The sequence below is a fragment of the Halteromyces radiatus genome (genome assembly GCF_025201355.1).
Source record: "Halteromyces radiatus strain CBS 162.75 chromosome Unknown BX664scaffold_5, whole genome shotgun sequence".
In the NCBI taxonomy this organism is placed as follows: domain Eukaryota; kingdom Fungi; phylum Mucoromycota; class Mucoromycetes; order Mucorales; family Cunninghamellaceae; genus Halteromyces; species Halteromyces radiatus.
The window spans coordinates 473,704-490,580 of NW_026251691.1; the positions used below are offsets into that span (position 1 = coordinate 473,704).

The 16,877-nt window shown below is 33.4% G+C and overlaps 6 protein-coding genes across 6 annotated transcripts; 3 read left to right on the plus strand and 3 right to left on the minus strand.

The window, feature by feature from the left end:
* The first annotated feature begins 491 nt into the window (after positions 1 to 491).
* Positions 492 to 2,055, plus strand: BX664DRAFT_151977 (pyridoxal phosphate-dependent transferase). Its single transcript, XM_051539897.1, has 2 exons — positions 492 to 779; positions 952 to 2,055. The coding sequence occupies exons 1-2, from the start codon at positions 528 to 530 to the stop codon at positions 1,927 to 1,929; spliced, it is 1,230 nt and encodes a 409-aa protein (XP_051398824.1). The 5' UTR covers positions 492 to 527; the 3' UTR covers positions 1,930 to 2,055.
* A 274-nt stretch (positions 2,056 to 2,329) lies between these two features.
* Positions 2,330 to 3,201, minus strand: BX664DRAFT_359715 (nucleoside diphosphate kinase; the record flags this gene model as incomplete). Its single annotated transcript, XM_051548109.1, has 2 exons — positions 2,330 to 3,023; positions 3,185 to 3,201. The coding sequence occupies 2 exons, from the start codon at positions 3,199 to 3,201 to the stop codon at positions 2,531 to 2,533; spliced, it is 510 nt and encodes a 169-aa protein (XP_051398825.1). The 3' UTR covers positions 2,330 to 2,530.
* A 166-nt stretch (positions 3,202 to 3,367) lies between these two features.
* BX664DRAFT_335078 (Cullin binding-domain-containing protein) lies at positions 3,368 to 5,032 on the plus strand. Its single transcript, XM_051545831.1, has 6 exons — positions 3,368 to 3,844; positions 3,975 to 4,094; positions 4,226 to 4,271; positions 4,347 to 4,392; positions 4,471 to 4,793; positions 4,866 to 5,032. The coding sequence occupies exons 1-6, from the start codon at positions 3,605 to 3,607 to the stop codon at positions 4,916 to 4,918; spliced, it is 828 nt and encodes a 275-aa protein (XP_051398826.1). The 5' UTR covers positions 3,368 to 3,604; the 3' UTR covers positions 4,919 to 5,032.
* A 436-nt stretch (positions 5,033 to 5,468) lies between these two features.
* On the minus strand, positions 5,469 to 8,324 carry BX664DRAFT_335081 (glycogen synthase). Its single transcript, XM_051545832.1, has 7 exons — positions 8,127 to 8,324; positions 7,668 to 8,056; positions 7,219 to 7,543; positions 6,936 to 7,154; positions 6,696 to 6,882; positions 6,242 to 6,601; positions 5,469 to 6,182 (listed from the first exon to the last, which is right to left on the minus strand). The coding sequence occupies exons 1-7, from the start codon at positions 8,191 to 8,193 to the stop codon at positions 5,567 to 5,569; spliced, it is 2,163 nt and encodes a 720-aa protein (XP_051398827.1). The 5' UTR covers positions 8,194 to 8,324; the 3' UTR covers positions 5,469 to 5,566.
* A 664-nt stretch (positions 8,325 to 8,988) lies between these two features.
* On the minus strand, positions 8,989 to 11,246 carry BX664DRAFT_265089 (kinase-like domain-containing protein; the record flags this gene model as incomplete). The annotated part of the gene is made up of 4 exons (XM_051540851.1): positions 8,989 to 9,979; positions 10,100 to 10,434; positions 10,569 to 10,715; positions 11,013 to 11,246. Coding segments are annotated over 4 exons (1,707 nt in total), but the record flags the coding sequence as incomplete, so codon positions are not given.
* A 2,962-nt stretch (positions 11,247 to 14,208) lies between these two features.
* Positions 14,209 to 15,928, plus strand: BX664DRAFT_298623 (uncharacterized protein). Its single transcript, XM_051542281.1, has 2 exons — positions 14,209 to 14,423; positions 14,514 to 15,928. The coding sequence occupies exons 1-2, from the start codon at positions 14,285 to 14,287 to the stop codon at positions 15,806 to 15,808; spliced, it is 1,434 nt and encodes a 477-aa protein (XP_051398829.1). The 5' UTR covers positions 14,209 to 14,284; the 3' UTR covers positions 15,809 to 15,928.
* The last annotated feature ends 949 nt before the right edge of the window (positions 15,929 to 16,877 follow it).

A 16,877-nucleotide genomic window follows, 5' to 3' on the forward strand; every position in this document is an offset into this window, starting at 1 on the left:
ACCGCCTCTGATTGGCTCTCGCTGCATTTTCTATCGAGTTGGCTCAAATTCAGAGGAAAACGTTTTTTGAACCTAATAGATAATGAAAATTGCCTAAAACGGAACAGTTTATCTTTAGATTACAGGTACCCGTGGTAAAAAAATCATAGGGTGTACCCTAATTTTGTGAACAAGTGATATCTCACGCATCCCATGTTCTTTTTTGGAAACCTTCTACCATTCTTTATATATGACGTATATTTAACCATTCATCATCATCATTATCATCCTTCTGTACCTTTTTTTTTTTTTTTTTTTTTTAGTTGGTTTGATATTCGGATATTTAAATTTCATACTCGTTTCGTTTGATTACTGGATAATCAGAATCGGCCATCGTAATGATTTGAGTAAAGAAAGTCACGGATGACACATTATGAAAAAACTTTTTTTTTTTTTTGGTATAAAATCCCCCTTCTTTTCAAAATTACCAAATAAAAAACAACTTTTTACTCGGTGGAACCTCTTTTAGTAATTTTTCCCTTTTAACAATGATCATGTCAATGGCAATCAAATCTAAACCCATTCTTGTCAAGCAAGCGGTCTGTCGATACTTGTCTACCTCTCCTGTGCAGCGGTTGTACATTCAAAATAATCTCCATAATGATCAAACCCATACTTCTCAACCAGCCATGGATCCTAATGCCAAGTTATATGACTTTAGAAGTGATACTGTTACTGCCCCTACTGATGAAATGTTTGAAGTGATGAAGAAGGCTACAAGAAATGATAGTGTCTTTGAAGTAAGTAAAAAAAAAAAAAAAGTTGTCTTGACAACCTTAAATTATATAAGGAGTGAATTTTTTTTTTTTTACTGATCGGCTTCTTTTTTTTCTTTTTCTTTTTCTTTTCTTTTTTTTTTTTTTTCCTTCTCTCTATCTGTTTATCTATCCCTATCTTTCTTTGTGTCTGCAGGAAGATGATAGTGTCCATGAATTGGAACGCCATGTGGCTGATCTCACTGGTCACGAAGCTGGTTTATTCTGTGCAAGTGGTACCATGACCAACCAACTCGGTCTCCGTGTACATTTGACCCAACCTCCTCATTCAGTTGTCTGTGATGCTCGTTCTCATGTTCATTTGTGGGAAGCTGGTGGTATTGCCTTCCATTCTCGTGCTTCTGTTAGCCCTGTGATTCCTCGCAATGGTGTTCATGTGACCGCCACTGAAATTGAAGGTAATTTGATTGAACCTGACCTTCATACTGCCCCTACTCGTGTTGTCTCCTTGGAAAATACATTAAGCGGTATGGTGATGCCCTTACAAGATATGCAAGAAATAGCTGCGTTGGCCCGTGACCGTGGTCTTGCTATGCACTTGGATGGTGCTCGTCTTTGGAATGCCCATGTAGCTAGTGGTGTGCCTCTTCACGAATACGGCAAGTGTTTTGATTCCATGTCCTTATGTTTATCAAAAGGTGTAGGTGCGCCTATTGGATCTATGTTGGTGGGTAACCGAAAGTTTATTGATCGTGCTCGTCATTTCCGTAAGTTGTTCGGTGGTGGTTGGCGACAAGCTGGTTCCATTGCTGCTGCTGCAAAATACTGTATTGATACTGTGGTGCCTACGATGGATGCTACTCATGCTCTTACTCGTTATTTGGCTGATCAACTAGTAAGCTTGGATATTGATCTTCAAAATCCTGTACATACCAATATGGTGTTGATTGATACCGCTCGTGTTGGCTTGAATATTCAAAAGGATGTGGCTCCTGCTCTTTTGCGCAAGAACATCAAGATTGGTGGTATGGGCTCCAAATCAAGAATCGTGTTACATCATCAAATTGATAAAGAAGGTGTGGATCTTCTTTTAAGCGTCTTCCGAGAAGTTTTGGCTCAACACAACACTCGCAAATTCCAACAAGAACAAGAACTCGCATCAGCAGAAGCGTAGTTTTATAGTGGTAGTTTAGAGATATCATAATTTAGTATTATCATACATGTAGATAGATTCAAAAGATGGCATAGTTACAACACATTCATATATCATTCCCTTGCATTGGCGTTTTTCTTTTTTTTTTTTTTTTTCCTTTTTATTTCGATCTCCAATGTCTTTTTTTTTTTTATTCAATAAAAAGGATTCATTATATTTACTATTACTTCTTTTTGTTACATTACAGGGCAATGGGAACACATCCAAGACAATCTTACTTATGATGATGATCAATGATAATGATGGTTAATGATATTGTTGACGAAATGGTTGACAGTAGAGATGGATGATCATGATGATTGAACAGTGATGATGATAATAATGATAGTGGTTGAACAATAACAATAAGAATTATAGTAATGAATCTGAAGAAGATTTTATTAAATAAAGATATAAAGACATAGGTATAGTAAACTACTACTAAGACTATCTATTTTACAGATCAATCAACCATAAAAAGAGACATCAGAAAGTTGGATGTGTCAAAAACCCTTTGTTGTTCGAATGTATCAAAATTTTCAATCTATAAACTAATCTATTTCGCCCTAAAAATGTTGATTTACTAATCTAATAATAAAGACTTTTCCAGGAGAACGGCACCATCAGAGTCACTTGCATGCACGGCATTTTCTTGTACATTGGTACCAAACAAAGCCCTAATAGAATGAGGAGAGAGTTGACGCGCCCGTTCAGGATCAGTAGGACCCACCAAGGAACGAAGACCATGAATAGCATCCACACGTTCAAGTAAAAGGATTTCCACAGGACCACGAGTGAGATAGCGTTGTAACGAAGGAAAATACGATTGATTCAGTTTGTCATGGTACCAACGTTCTACTGTTCCTTTTTCCAATGTCCTGACTTTACTGTTGACAATGACAAAGTCATACTGCTTTGTAAGAATAGACTTGATAGCTGTTGCATGATTGAATCCATCCGGTTTGATAACTGCGATTGTTTGTTCGGTTGAACACAAGGTACGTTCCAAAAGAGAACTCAGAGTTATTGGAGAATATCCTTCTATAGCTTTACAGATATCGTAACGAACTTGGTTGCTATGAAATATGGTTTTTCCAGGTATAAATATTATGAATAGGAAGGGGCAGTAAAAAAGAATAAGAATAAAAAGGGTTTTAAAGAAAGGAGGCATCATTAATGACTTTTTGAGTAATATAAGAAAAGAGAAAAGGAAGGAAAAAAAAAAAAAAAGTAACACCTATTCTCCTCTTTCATTAAGTCTAATCAAGCAACGACAAATTCACCTGCCGCTCCCACTATCAGCTCATTCTTTTTTTTTTCTCGCTTCTCTCTCTCTCTCTTTCGCTTGAAGGAACTTCACCACCCTCATTCATATAAACAAACTTTATATTATACTTTATTCTTTTATATTTTCTTTTTTTTTTTTTTTTTTGTTGGATTGGTACATTTATCGGTTGTTTTATCTTTATATTTCTGCCATCCTTATCTCTCTCTCTCTCTCCTGTCTTGAATACAAACTAACATTTAATTACTGTATATCTCTGTTGTTGCCTCTCTCTGGTCACTATTGTCCTCAATTCCAGCAATATTGACATAGTATTACCTTTTTGTGTAATCAACTACCTTTGTTTAGGCTCAACTATCCATCCATCCTTCCATGTCTTTAAAGCGAATCTTCTCCTACTATAACAACGATTATCAATTCATGGGATCCAAACAAAGTACTTTGACTCCAACACAACTTCAACATCAACAGAAACGTGCCAAACGAGCTACTGGTCAGTTCTCATCCAATACCAATCTACAACATCTTCCTAGTTATCCTGCTGCAACAAAACTGTACAAGCATTCAACAACAACAACTATACCAAAACAAAAACAAGTGACAGAACCAGTGGTAATACTAGAAAAGACGAAAAAGAAGGAAATATGTTTCTATGTCGCAATGATTATTTACCGATACATGCTTATTCTTTCTTTCTATCTTTTTTTTTTTTATTATTATTATTACATGATGATTCCTCAAGTTCAACGCCCAATTATGTTTACAATGGTTTCAGCGATATGCTGATCCTGATACCCCAACCTCTATATCTCCTGAAGGCATGCAACAATTCTTACAAGATCTCGGTATATCGGTGGAAGAAGTAAGTTTTTGAAAACGAAGAAAAAGTTGAATGGCGAAGATACATATATATATATATATATATATATATACATGTTAATGACCCTTTTTTTATTTTATTTTTTTATTATTTTGTTTGGTTGATGATTATAGAGGATGGCCATTGTGGTTGCTTGGAAACTGAATATATCTACAATGGGTAAGTCATTCATCACGTCAAAAGATCCTTTTTTTTTTTTTTTTTTTTTGCTCACACAATGTTTTTATTACTTAGGTTACATTACACAACAAGAATGGATGACTGGTATGCAACAACTAGGGTAAATCAAGAAAAAAAAAAAAGAATGAAGATTCATAGATTATATTTAATCTTTTGTTGTTATTATTGATTTGATTAGCATTGATCACCAAGAACAATTAGTCAAGCAACGACTTGATGAATTTGAATCGGCGCTGCAGGATGTTGACAACTTTAAGAAATTCTATCGATATACTTTTGATTATGGTAAGAACAAGGATCAGAAATGTATGGATGTGGATGTAGCATGTGCTCTATGGAATGTGTTATTTGATGATACCTTTACCCTGGTGAACCACTTTGTTCAATTCTTACAAGAAATGCATCCTGTACGTGTCATTAATCGTGACCAATGGCAAAGCTTTCTAGAATTCGTTACCACCGTCTCTGATGATTTATCAGACCATGATGAAACTGCTGCATGTAAGTCAAAGATCATATTTCAAAAAAAAAAAAAAAAAAAAGACTCATTGTCTCACTTTTTTTATTTTCAAGGGCCTGTACTTTTTGACGAGTTTGTTGAATGGAAAAGAAATTCTTCATCGTAGATCCCCCCTCTCTCTCTATATCATAGGATAGAAAAAAAAAATTTTTTTTGTTAGTCTAGTTATTTTGTTTGATATTTTAATTCAATTAATATACAATCTTCTTTTATATTATTATTGTTATTATTATGAGGATGGTTTGAGTGGTGAATGGACAAGGGTCAAATTCTTCAAGAGATAGGGAAAATAACACCGGAAAAGGAAAATAAATTCAAACGCTTGAAGATTTTGAAAATCAATAGACCTTTGTAGATGTTTGGGAAACATCCCATCTTTCCAATAAGAAACTCTAAAAGGCTGTCAAATTAGGAAATCTATATTCTTTCCTCAATATCATCTCCCTTACAACTTTAAAGAAAAATAGTTTGTTGAATGACGAAAAACATAAAACAAAATGTAACATGATGATATTTATCATAATCCAATTGAAACAAACATTAAAAAAAGTGTAACCATGATATTTTCATTTTGACAGGTTTATTTTTAACGACGGTTAATTGACGTAGATAATATCGTATGATAATAATCAAAAAAAAAAAAAAAAAAAAAAAAAGGCGGGAAAAGAAACGAGAAATATGATGATAATAATAATAAAACAAAAATAGGTATGTAACACTAAAGATAAGGGAATGAGTTTTTGATCCAATACTACTAATGTTGATGAGAAGGTTTGGGTTGCTGTTGTTGTTGATGATGTTCCTTATTTTCATTGATAGATTCCAAAGTCAACTTGTTCAACGTTTGTAGGTCACCTTCACTTAATAATTGAGCTTGAAAGGCAGATTGGCTGTTGGGATCATTATCATTTGAAGTACGTCGTAAGGCAGGGATTTTCTTCTTGTTCTTATTGGATGCAATAAATGGAGCTACATTGTCTTCTTCATCGTCATCAAAATAGGATTGTTGACCAGCAATACGAGGACTACCAGGTGCAGATAAAGGCTTAGGGATCTTGACAGGGAGAATATCAAATTCATCTTCATCATCTTCATCAAACGAATCAGGATATGCCCTACGCAGTGCTAATTGCCGTGCTTTCATATATTCCAGTCCCATTCTCTTCCAGTCCAGTAAATCTGATAGTCGTTCCGTTCGATTTCGTTGATTGATCCGTTGACGTCGTGTTTTCTGAGCAAACCGGAACATTTGATCACTGAGTTGTTGTAAAGATTCCTCCACTGATTTCATACGTCGATCCATGATGTAGATACCATAATCCTCACAATTTTCAATGTTCTCGTCCATAAAACACCCAAATCCGGATAAACTAGAGTCAAAAAGAAAAAAAAAATTAATATCATTTTTAAATCTTCATCTAGTTCTTACTTGGTCGTAATTGAAGGAACACCCATAACAGTACATTCAGCAGGAGTATATCCCCAAGGTTCATAATAAGATGGAAATACACCAAGGTGACAGCCACGTACAAATTCTTCATAATCCAATCCAAGTAGAGGGTTGTTGGCATTCAAAAATTCAGGATGGAAGATAACCTTGACACGATCATCAGAATTGTTGAATAGTTTCAAACGTCGTAATTGATTCAACACTGGATCTTCAGCATCATTTACCACATTATGAGTCACAATAGGAGGAAGAGTACTACGTTTGAGAGCAAATACACGTCGTTTGAGTAATACCTTGTCTTCATCAGATAAATACTTCATAGGATCCAAGTCATTTTCTCTATTAAAAAAAAAAAAAAGGAAATGAGCTTTTCTTTTCTTTTTCTTTTTCCTAGTCTGTTTATTATCCAATCTTGTTTTATTCTTTTTGTTACCTTAATGCAGTTTCATAAATACGTTTTCCAATCCGATCTTGAATTTCATTCACTGTGGCACGTAATTGCTTTGTGACAGCTTGACCTTTGAGAGCTTCTACATTAAAAGAATGAGTTTCTGTTGGCATGATGATAAACGCTACCACTGTCGTTTTCGATTTAGCTGCCTTGAGACGATCATTCAAACCTATAAAAATATGTTAATCAATCATTTCATCTTTCTTAGACCTTAACACTTACGTCCTAGAGATTCTACAAACATATCAACACCTTTGTTTCGATATTCATAACGTCCAGCTGTAAATAGATATATAGTATCATCCAAATCAAAGTCGTAATGACCATAAAAATGACCTCGTACAAAGTCATTTATTTTGTCCTTGCTGACAGCATGTAAATTTTGAAATTCATGCATGGCTGAGAACTTGACTACATTGAGACCATTAGGTAAAACGCCATCTAAATAAAGATGAATAGTAAGAATCCAAAATATTAATAAACAGTATTTTTTTTTTCTTATTACCTGGTTTTCGTTTCAATAAATGTTCACTTTCATATGCAGTAATATGACTAACAGTAGTAAACACATCTGCACAATGAGCAGCACTACGTTCAATACAGTAACGATGATAGATACCACGTTTCCCAGCTTCAGCATCGACATCAAAATGTTGTAAATTATTGTAAAAATCCACAGAACCAGCACAGAGATAACGACCCAACAAAGTAGCATGTGTTGTAAAGATAGTCGTAACGTCCAAACGTCTTTTTTTGATTAAAGGAATTGCCACACCAGCTTGCCATTCATGGAAATGTGCAACAATAGCAGGATCGTTTGATTTGTTGTACTAGGGTAAAACAAAGTAGAAAAAAAAATTTTTTTTTTAATTTTTTTGCTCAACAAAAATATTTTTTCACTAAATAATTTCCCATCCCCCATATTTTATTTTATTTATTTTTATTTTTATTTACCTTGGAAGCAAAAGCACCTAAGAACCAAGTAATCAAGTAACCCAAAAGGATAGCGTCATTTGTTTCAGTATCATTGGGAGGACTTGGAATACCAGCCACGTTCCAAAGATCACCTTTCCATTCATCCATTTTATGAGCTATTGACCCCAAATCAAATAAAAGTACATAGGGAGCACCTTCAATTAACCAACGACCAAATAAATACTTGATACCATGTTTGCCCATATCTTCCAAAACTTGACGCATCGCTTCATTAGGTGGTTCTACTAAAGATTCGACTTCCATAGGTGCCTTGGCATGCGATAAAGGTCCCATTAAACAATAACGATCCCCAAATTCTTGTACTGTCACTGGTACTTTAGTTTTGATAACAGTATATATACCACCCACTAGAAAAATAAAACGTAAAAGGATGATGATAAGTTTTAACGTGTATACTGTTTCATTTATATTCACTACCTTTATTAGCTACTTCCCAAGCACATTCAAATAACATTGGATTGTAAACATCCCTATGACGAGCCATGATGATATGACTAAATATGGTGAATAAAAAAAAAATATAAAAAAGAAGAAAAAGAAGAAAATAAAGAAGTGAAGAAAGGAAGAAGAAAGAAAAAGAAAAGAAAGAAAAGTTTTAGAGAAAAAAAAGTGCGAGAAAAAAAAATTTTCATGCTGACGGTGTTCGAATACCCCCAAAGGAACGAATAAAATTGATTTCGTAACATAAGATTTCGTTTATTTATTGATTTATACAATATAATCTAAAACTTTATCCTTTATACTAACATGATCAATTAAAGAAATAACCCTCAAAGTATTTTGAATAATATCATAAATGCTGGGGTTCATTGTTTCTCTTTACTCATCAAATTCAAACTTTAAAGCAGCGGAGCATCAATACATCAAAACTCCCGTATGTTAAACGTTCCACTGATGGCCTTTGGATTTTTTTTTATAAAACTTCCCTTTTTCAATTCCTTTTCCCTCTTCTTCCCGACTATTGTTATATAAAGCGTAAATGTTTATTTGTCATTAATTTTTTGATCATACAATATCATCGTCATCATCAAATATTGAGTATGTATAAGGAAATAATTCTAATATAATATAAAATGTGCAAATCATAGGGGAACAGAAAAAAAAAAAAGAAAAAGAAAAAAGTGTTATACGTGGGAGAATTTAGTGAGAGAGAAAAAGAAAAGAATATAGATGTATATAAATAGTAAAATGGTATCATATCATGATTATGTTGGGGTGTATGTGGTGTATCATAAAAAAAAAAAAAATAAGGGGGGAAAATCTATTCTATAGTAAAAGATCATTGCCTTGATAAGTGGTGCAGTCTATTTCCATAAATATTGTCTGGTAAAGCACCGCTACTACTGTCAGAATAAAATCCATCAAGAATGTCACTAGATAACCTTGATCCTGATGACGTTACACGATTATTCTTTTCTGTGCTGTCTTCATCCGTAGGTGTTGATTGAAGATAATGTCGTGCTTGATGAACGATATGCTGATCTTGATTTCCACATTCATCATCGTAATCATCATCATAATCATTGTCGTTATAATAATAAATAGAAGATTGTTGGATATCACTTGTTGTTGCCGAGGGTGCAGTAGATGCTGCCATGGGAAATGATTCTTCCATATAATTACTATCAGTGTTTGTATAAGAATAACCTTGAAAAGCCAAATCCAACAAACTTGGGTCGACGTTATTGAACTGACTGCTGTTACTATTGTGCTGCATAGTAGAAGGTGATAAACGAGGAGTCATTGCCAAAAAATCTTGATCAAAGTGGCTGAAATCAGTTTCTGATTGAAGTTGTGGAACGTAAGGAGGTTTGATCCGTCGATAGTAAACATCCGTCCATTCTAAACAATCAAAATAAGGGTGCGATCGAATAGTAATAGGACCGTTGATTCCAGTACCAAGTCGTTTCGATGGATCTTGTTGTAAAAGACCAGTGATGAAATCAGCTGTAACAGGATCTGTATCTTCAGGGAATTCCAATGGATCATCCAATATTCTTCGGTACATTTCCGCATGTGTTTCTGCCCAAAAAGGTGGAAGTCCCATTAACATTTCATACAAGATTGTACCCAAGCTCCAAAAGTCCACTGCATACGTATATGCTTTTTCTTGTAAAATTTCAGGTGCCAAATATTCCGCTGTACCACAAAATGTAGCTGTCCTTTGATCATCCAAATTAGTCCCAGGTCCAAATTGTTTTGATAACCCAAAGTCAGTCAATATAATATGTCCATCCGCAGCTAAGAGTATATTTTCTGGTTTCAAGTCTCTAGGGATATAACAAGAAATGTCATCAATAAATCAATTCTTTTTTTTTTTTTTTTTTTTTTTTTTTTTTTTTTTTTTTTTTTTTTTTTTTTTTTTTTTTTTTTTTTAGTCTTTATCTTACCTGTACAATATACCCAGTCGATGAAGTTCTTGTAAGCCTAATAAGATTTCCGCCGTGTATAACCTGCTACGTTCTGGAGTAAACCGTTGGAATTTTGCAAGTTGATTAGCCATATCGCCACCGACATAATAATCTAAGACTAGGAAGAGTTGATTGGCATCTTGAAAAGCATGATGTAATTTGATCAAAAAAGGATGTTGAATTTTGGCTATTGTTGTCAAAATATCACGCTCCATTCGAGTATGGATCACCTCATCCTGTTCAAATACCACTTGTTTTCGGATTGCCTTCAATGCAAGTAGTTGATTCGTTCGTTGATGTCGTACTAGTAATACCTAATTGGTAACGAGTAAAGCCACAAAAAGAATATATATAAATCAATATAAATTCCATATCACACTGCCTGGTAATATATATATATATATATATATATATATCTTTTTTTTTTTTTTTTTGGTGGTCCATTTACCTTTCCCATGCATCCTTTTCCGAGTACCTTGATGAACTGAAAATCTTGAATCGAGATACGATTCCGAGAATCACCGCCAATAAAATCAACCGAAGATGTATTCAATATTTCTTCATCACCACTATTGTCGCCTTCAACATCATCTTGCTGTCTATGGTGATAGTAGGCATGTGTTTCAGAGCGTGCCACTGAATGTGATGATGAAATAGAAGATACTGAAGATAAACTGGTAACAGAGTTGCGTCGTTGGGCTCCTATAGCATCTGAACCTGCAAATCTTCGTCTTCGCTGTCGATCCATATGAATCCAAGAAGACATTCGCCGTAAAGAAAAGATGGATGAGTTGGATGTTGTAGGTGATGCATTAGGATTCTCCATTGGTAAGATGTCACTTGTTTGATTGCCTTTGTCTACTAATATGCTATTGTTTCCGTCTCTATCCACTGTGCTGATATCCAATCGTCCAACATCGGGTAAAATGCTGTCGTGTAATAAAGACGCGTTATGTTGTTGCTGTTGTTGATGCTGATGAACCAAGGTATGCACAAGAGCCAAAGGAGCTACACGATCTTCGTCTCGTTGAGCTGATAGAAAATCACGAAACAATGAGGACTTGCTGATGAATGGATCTGTTGCACATCGTCGTAAATAGATTTCGACCTTTTCAGAATTTGATCGTCCATGATAATGATACTTGAGATTGCTGAGACTGAGTAAAAATCCACGTACACCACGTCTTTTGATATCAATGCCATATTTTGTCTTATTTCGATGAGGCGTATACAAGTGAAGTTGAGGTTCTGTCAGGACTGGGAGAGCTAATTTGCACTTCTTGTAACATTTTTTAACCTAAATAAATAAATGATATCAGAGGATATCCCTTTTATATAATCATATCTTTACCTTTTGATCAAATTCTACAAAATCCTTAATATATCGTACCAAAGATCGATTCCGTTGCTTGTCTTCTATGATTACATTGAATACCTAACAAAAAAAAAAAAAAAAAAAAAAAAGAAGAAGAAAAGAAAAGAGAAGGTCAATTTCTAAAATAAGATCATTTGGAGAGGAGATTCAAGTCAAGCCATATTCTAAAGTAATGATGGGTCAAGTTTCACTATAATCAATATAAATAGATAAAAACTATATAAACAAGAAAGGGGCAAACAGAAGATTGTTTATGCCGCTCACTATAAACCCCACCCAACTATTCTAGAATATTATAGTCACTTACACTAATGGCTAAAGCAGATCCACGTAAAGGTTTCTTCTTGTCAGCTTGTCTTGAAACTAAAATAGTAGATTCTATAACAGCGATTTCGAGATGATCACCTTGGTCGTGACTGAGAACACTGGATACACGAGACGATGAAGTTGATCTTGGTATCTCAGGTAGAGTGTTACCGTTTGTCATCCAGCTATTTTCAAATCTTCAATATGATCAAGGAATAAAAAAAAAAAAAGAGTAAGATTTCCAATGTAATATATAGAAGGGGAAAGAGAGAGAGAAAAAAAAAAGAAAATTACCTTGTTGTTTATTTGCCAGAAAAAGAGCAGTTCAACGCTGTCGGCGATTCAACTTCCCTTACTGCACTTTGGTCAAATGAATGGATCATCCCACTGCTTTATTTATACTTGTTGCAGAAAACAGTAGTGAATATGTTGGTGATAATAATCGAAACATGGAAATAATATAGATCACGCATATGATGATCACTTAATAAAACAAAAGATATATTATTTTATTGTTACGCTTTAAATATAATATATAATAATCATAACCTTTATAGTCACATACATCATCATGCATATACAATAATTAGAATCATGTACAATCATGTTTTTTTTTTATATCAATATATACCATCATGAGCTTAAAAAAAAACTGCTACTGTAAATAGGTACAAAAAGTAAAGTAAACTTCTAATGGATACAGTAAACTTCCATAGCCTTTCAGATATTATGGATAGATTCATTTAAGAAGGTATACTGATCTACAATAACTGGAAGAAGTCTTCGTTTCTTTTTTTTTTTAAAAAAAAAATAATTTTTATAATGGAAAAAATTGACAATGATAATGATTGATATTGGATAATAGATGATGATTATGTTACTTCTTTTTCATTCACAAGAAGGTTGTATATATAACAACGAAGGAGTGGTATGTACCTCTCAGAGTAATATTTTCCTTATTAGGGGACTGACTTTCGCTATTTTCCTCTAACAAACTTCAATGTTTATAATACTCCATAGTTTTCTTACTTGAATTTGGGATGATTTTATTACTATTACAATAGTATTACTATATATATATATTTTTTTTTTTGTAAAAAAAGAGGAAGATATTTTTTTATCGATTTCAATCATCATCCATTACAGTATCATCATCTAACATCCATCATCATATATCATCCCATCATCATATATCATCCCATCATCACATATCATCCCATCATCACATATCATCCCATCATCACATATCATCCCATCATCACATATCATCCCATCAACATATATCATCCCATCATCACGTAATATCATCACTTCAATATCGTTTGATTATTTCTGTTAAGGCTAAATGGTATGATTTGCATTAGAATCTACTATAATAAAAAAGGAAAAAGTCTTATTCAATCTAGTATTATCACTCTACATCGTAGTGATTACTATAACTTTAATCCATTACCCTTTTTAGCTATTATAACGCGAGTTTAAAATTGTCCCAGACATTCATCATGCATGTACAATTCTAGTTGGTCGTTTAATCAGTGAAAAGATGTATAAACGCAACAAGTGATATATTGAAGATCCAGTGATCAAACAATAGATGTGATTTCTTTTTATAGTAACATCATCAAACAAGCAGTAGAAAAAAAAAAAAAAAGAAAAAAGGTGTTACAGCCAAATAATAGATAAAAAGGCTATGCAAAAAAAAAGAACAATGCTTTACAATTTCCATATGAAATCACATGAAATTAAAGACCAGAGATTGACCATTGGCAGATATTGATTCCGAGATTACCCTTTTAGGTCTGAAATAGTTTCACTTTTTTTTTTCCCATCTTCTCAAAACATTTATCTGCAAACCAAGTGGAATGAGTAAAATTATATATATATATATAATATACGTATGTGTGTGTGTGTGTGTGTGTTAGAGAGGATTGATTCCTAATATATTTAGTATTTTTTTTTTTTGATTTATGATAGAAATTTTGGTATATAGTTAAAAACATAAATCAAATAAATTGTAGGGTTAAAATAATTTTACAAAAAAAAAATAATAATAATAAAAATAATAAAAAGATTGATAATCTTCAACTTTTTTTTTCTTTTCTAGGAATACCACCCCACATTTCTTGGGTGAACAAGTCAAAACTTTCTTCCCCGCAAGTATTTTTTTTTTCTTCACTAAGGGACTCAAGGGTGCTTGACGGAAATTGAACTTGAAATAAATTGCTTATAGTGGGGTGGTTGAAATAAAAGCTTTGTAATTCCTTTTATGAAAAGAAATAAAGCTTGGATCTTTTTTCCGCATCTCTTTCCTTTTCTTATACCTTTTTTTTCTTTTTCTTTTTCTTCTTTCTTCTTTCTTTCTCTCACTTTCTTTCTTTCTTCTTCTTCTTTTTTTTTTTTTTTTATTCTTCTTCTTCCATCCCTCATCTCTTTTTCTTTTCTTCTTCTTCATCACTTATTATTTTCCCCTTAAATTAAAAGCAATGGACCCAGAATACGATCCTTCACATAAAACATCAAGTATTACCAGTACTAATAGTTGGGATACTGTACCTTCTTTGACTGCTTCCAGTGTTTGTGATATTGACTCTCCATCATTACATGACCAAAGTACTTTTGAAGGTACGATTGATGACAAGAAATATAAAATATATATAAAAAAAATGAATTCAAACTTTATATTCTTTTTTTTTTTTTTTTTTATGTATATAGACTATTCTTTTGCTGGCGACCGAGTAGGACTTTCTATACCTTTTGAAGAATTTCCCTCATCTCACGAACATGATATTTTGAATGACAATGATCAAAGGACCTTCACCAATTTTTTGGATACATTTTTTATTGATGGCAAACCAACTCATGATAAATCATCATCATCATCACACAAACCATTATCTCAACAAAATACACCTATCTTTTTACATCAGAGTCATGAAATCACCATTCCTCACTCAACAAATAAAGAAACACCACCTAAACCTTTATTATCAGGTCTTCTTGAACCAAAACATGAACCAATCGACCATACCAATGCAAAAGAAGAAACCACAAATGAAGAACAACAACAACAACAACAACAACAAGAAGAAGATGATATCTACAACAAACAAACAAGACCTTCTCGTGATTTATTGACTGAAGATGAAAAACGGGCAAATCACATTGCTTCTGAACAAAAACGACGCAATACTATTCGCAATGGTTTTAAAGAAATGACAGAAATCATCCCCACCTTGAAAAACATCAACAATTCAAAAAGCACTATTTTATTTAAAGCCGTGGAATACATTCGACATCTCGACAAACGCAACCGTGGATTACGCGAAAAACTTAGCTCTCTTCAAATACGGTTAGAAGTAGAAGGTCGTATGGGTGGATTGATACGCGCACCTCATCATCTTCTTCGACGTCATAGTCATTATTATAACGAACATCAGCACAAACGAAGTCGAAGTAGCAATCAACAATTACCTCCCGAGGCCATGGCCGCCCTCTTAGCTCACAAAAATCAACAAAAACAATTGGAAATGTTACAAGAACAATTAAGGTATCAACAAGAACTCTTGGCTAAACACAATATCCCTACCAACGGTCTTGGGTCTCGTACCAGTCGACATTTATCTATGGATTCTTCATCTTTATACAATTCTATTTCCATTCCCACGGATCATATTCTGTCATCATCATCATCATCAACATCATCACCAACAACAACATCAGCATTACAATCATCATCATTATCGGCATCTTATTCACCATCATCATCATCTACAGTAACAACAAAGATATCATCATCACATCGACGTCCTTCTTTTGTACATAGTCACCATTCCCACCAACACCGATCAAGTGCTCCTGCTTTGGTTATGCCTAATATGATTGAAGACAATTGGCATAGTAATCATTCTTCTTCTACCGCCTCTCCACTTGGTATGACAAGCTTCAACATTCCTGCTGACGATGATTATAGTCGAACAACGAATATGCCATCCAAATTACACTCATAGTAGTAGTTAGTAAAATTTTTTTTTATTATATATTTATATTCCAAGGATACCCCACCTTTCTTATTTTAGTTGATTCCTTCCATTTTATGTCTATTTTTTTTTTATCTATGATTTTTATATTATGATCTATCTGTAGTTTTATATATATATATATATATATATTTTATCATTATTATCTTTTTTTTTTTTTTTTTTTTTTTTTTTGTATTCTTCAAAATAAACAAAAAGGGAAAAGAAAACTTTGAATGTGAAAAATCAATAACTGGTCAAACCTTATTACTTATATCAATTCCTTGTTCCGTGGAATGCTTATCATAATGAGGGGGAGGATTGTGTTACGAGATCTTATGGTTTGGTCATCTTTTTCCCCAAATTGAACTGCGACCTGCATCAACTATAATAAAATGTGGTTGAGGATGGATGGTTGCCCAGTGACAGCACGTGTAAAAAAAAGTATACATTGATTATTTTAGATTCAATCATCCTCGTTTTTTTTTTTCTTTATATGATGTAATAGTAATAATGATAATGATAGATTCTGCTTTACCACATTGATTGCACTGATTGTTACTTAATAGACATACATCACTCATTTACTGCTATATAATTTTGAGACCAAGTCACTAAGTTTGTCTCTGTTCATAAGAAGTTTGGTATTTGATTGGTTACGTTCGAGTGAGAAAATTTTTTAAATCACCGCCGTCGTTTTTTTTTCCTCTTTTTTTTTGTTTTGGATGGATTACAAAAGGGAAATTGGAAGGCTTTGCTATTTCTACGATTCTTTCTTCTTCTTTATCCGAGGCTTGGCTGAAGGCTTGTAGTTGTATCGCTTTTCCTCACCCAACTCCGTCTTACAAGAAGGTTACTACGCACTACCCTTTTTTGCATAAAAGAGTCTACATACAGTTACTGAATATATACATCCAAGGTAAACCTTTCTTTCAATTATCATCCCGAGATATTTATTTTATTTATTTATTCTTCTTATTTTTTTTTTTTTTTTGTTTATACTCATCGCAATAGTGAACTACTTTGAACTATGGCAAGAGTACATCTCTTTTCCTCTTCA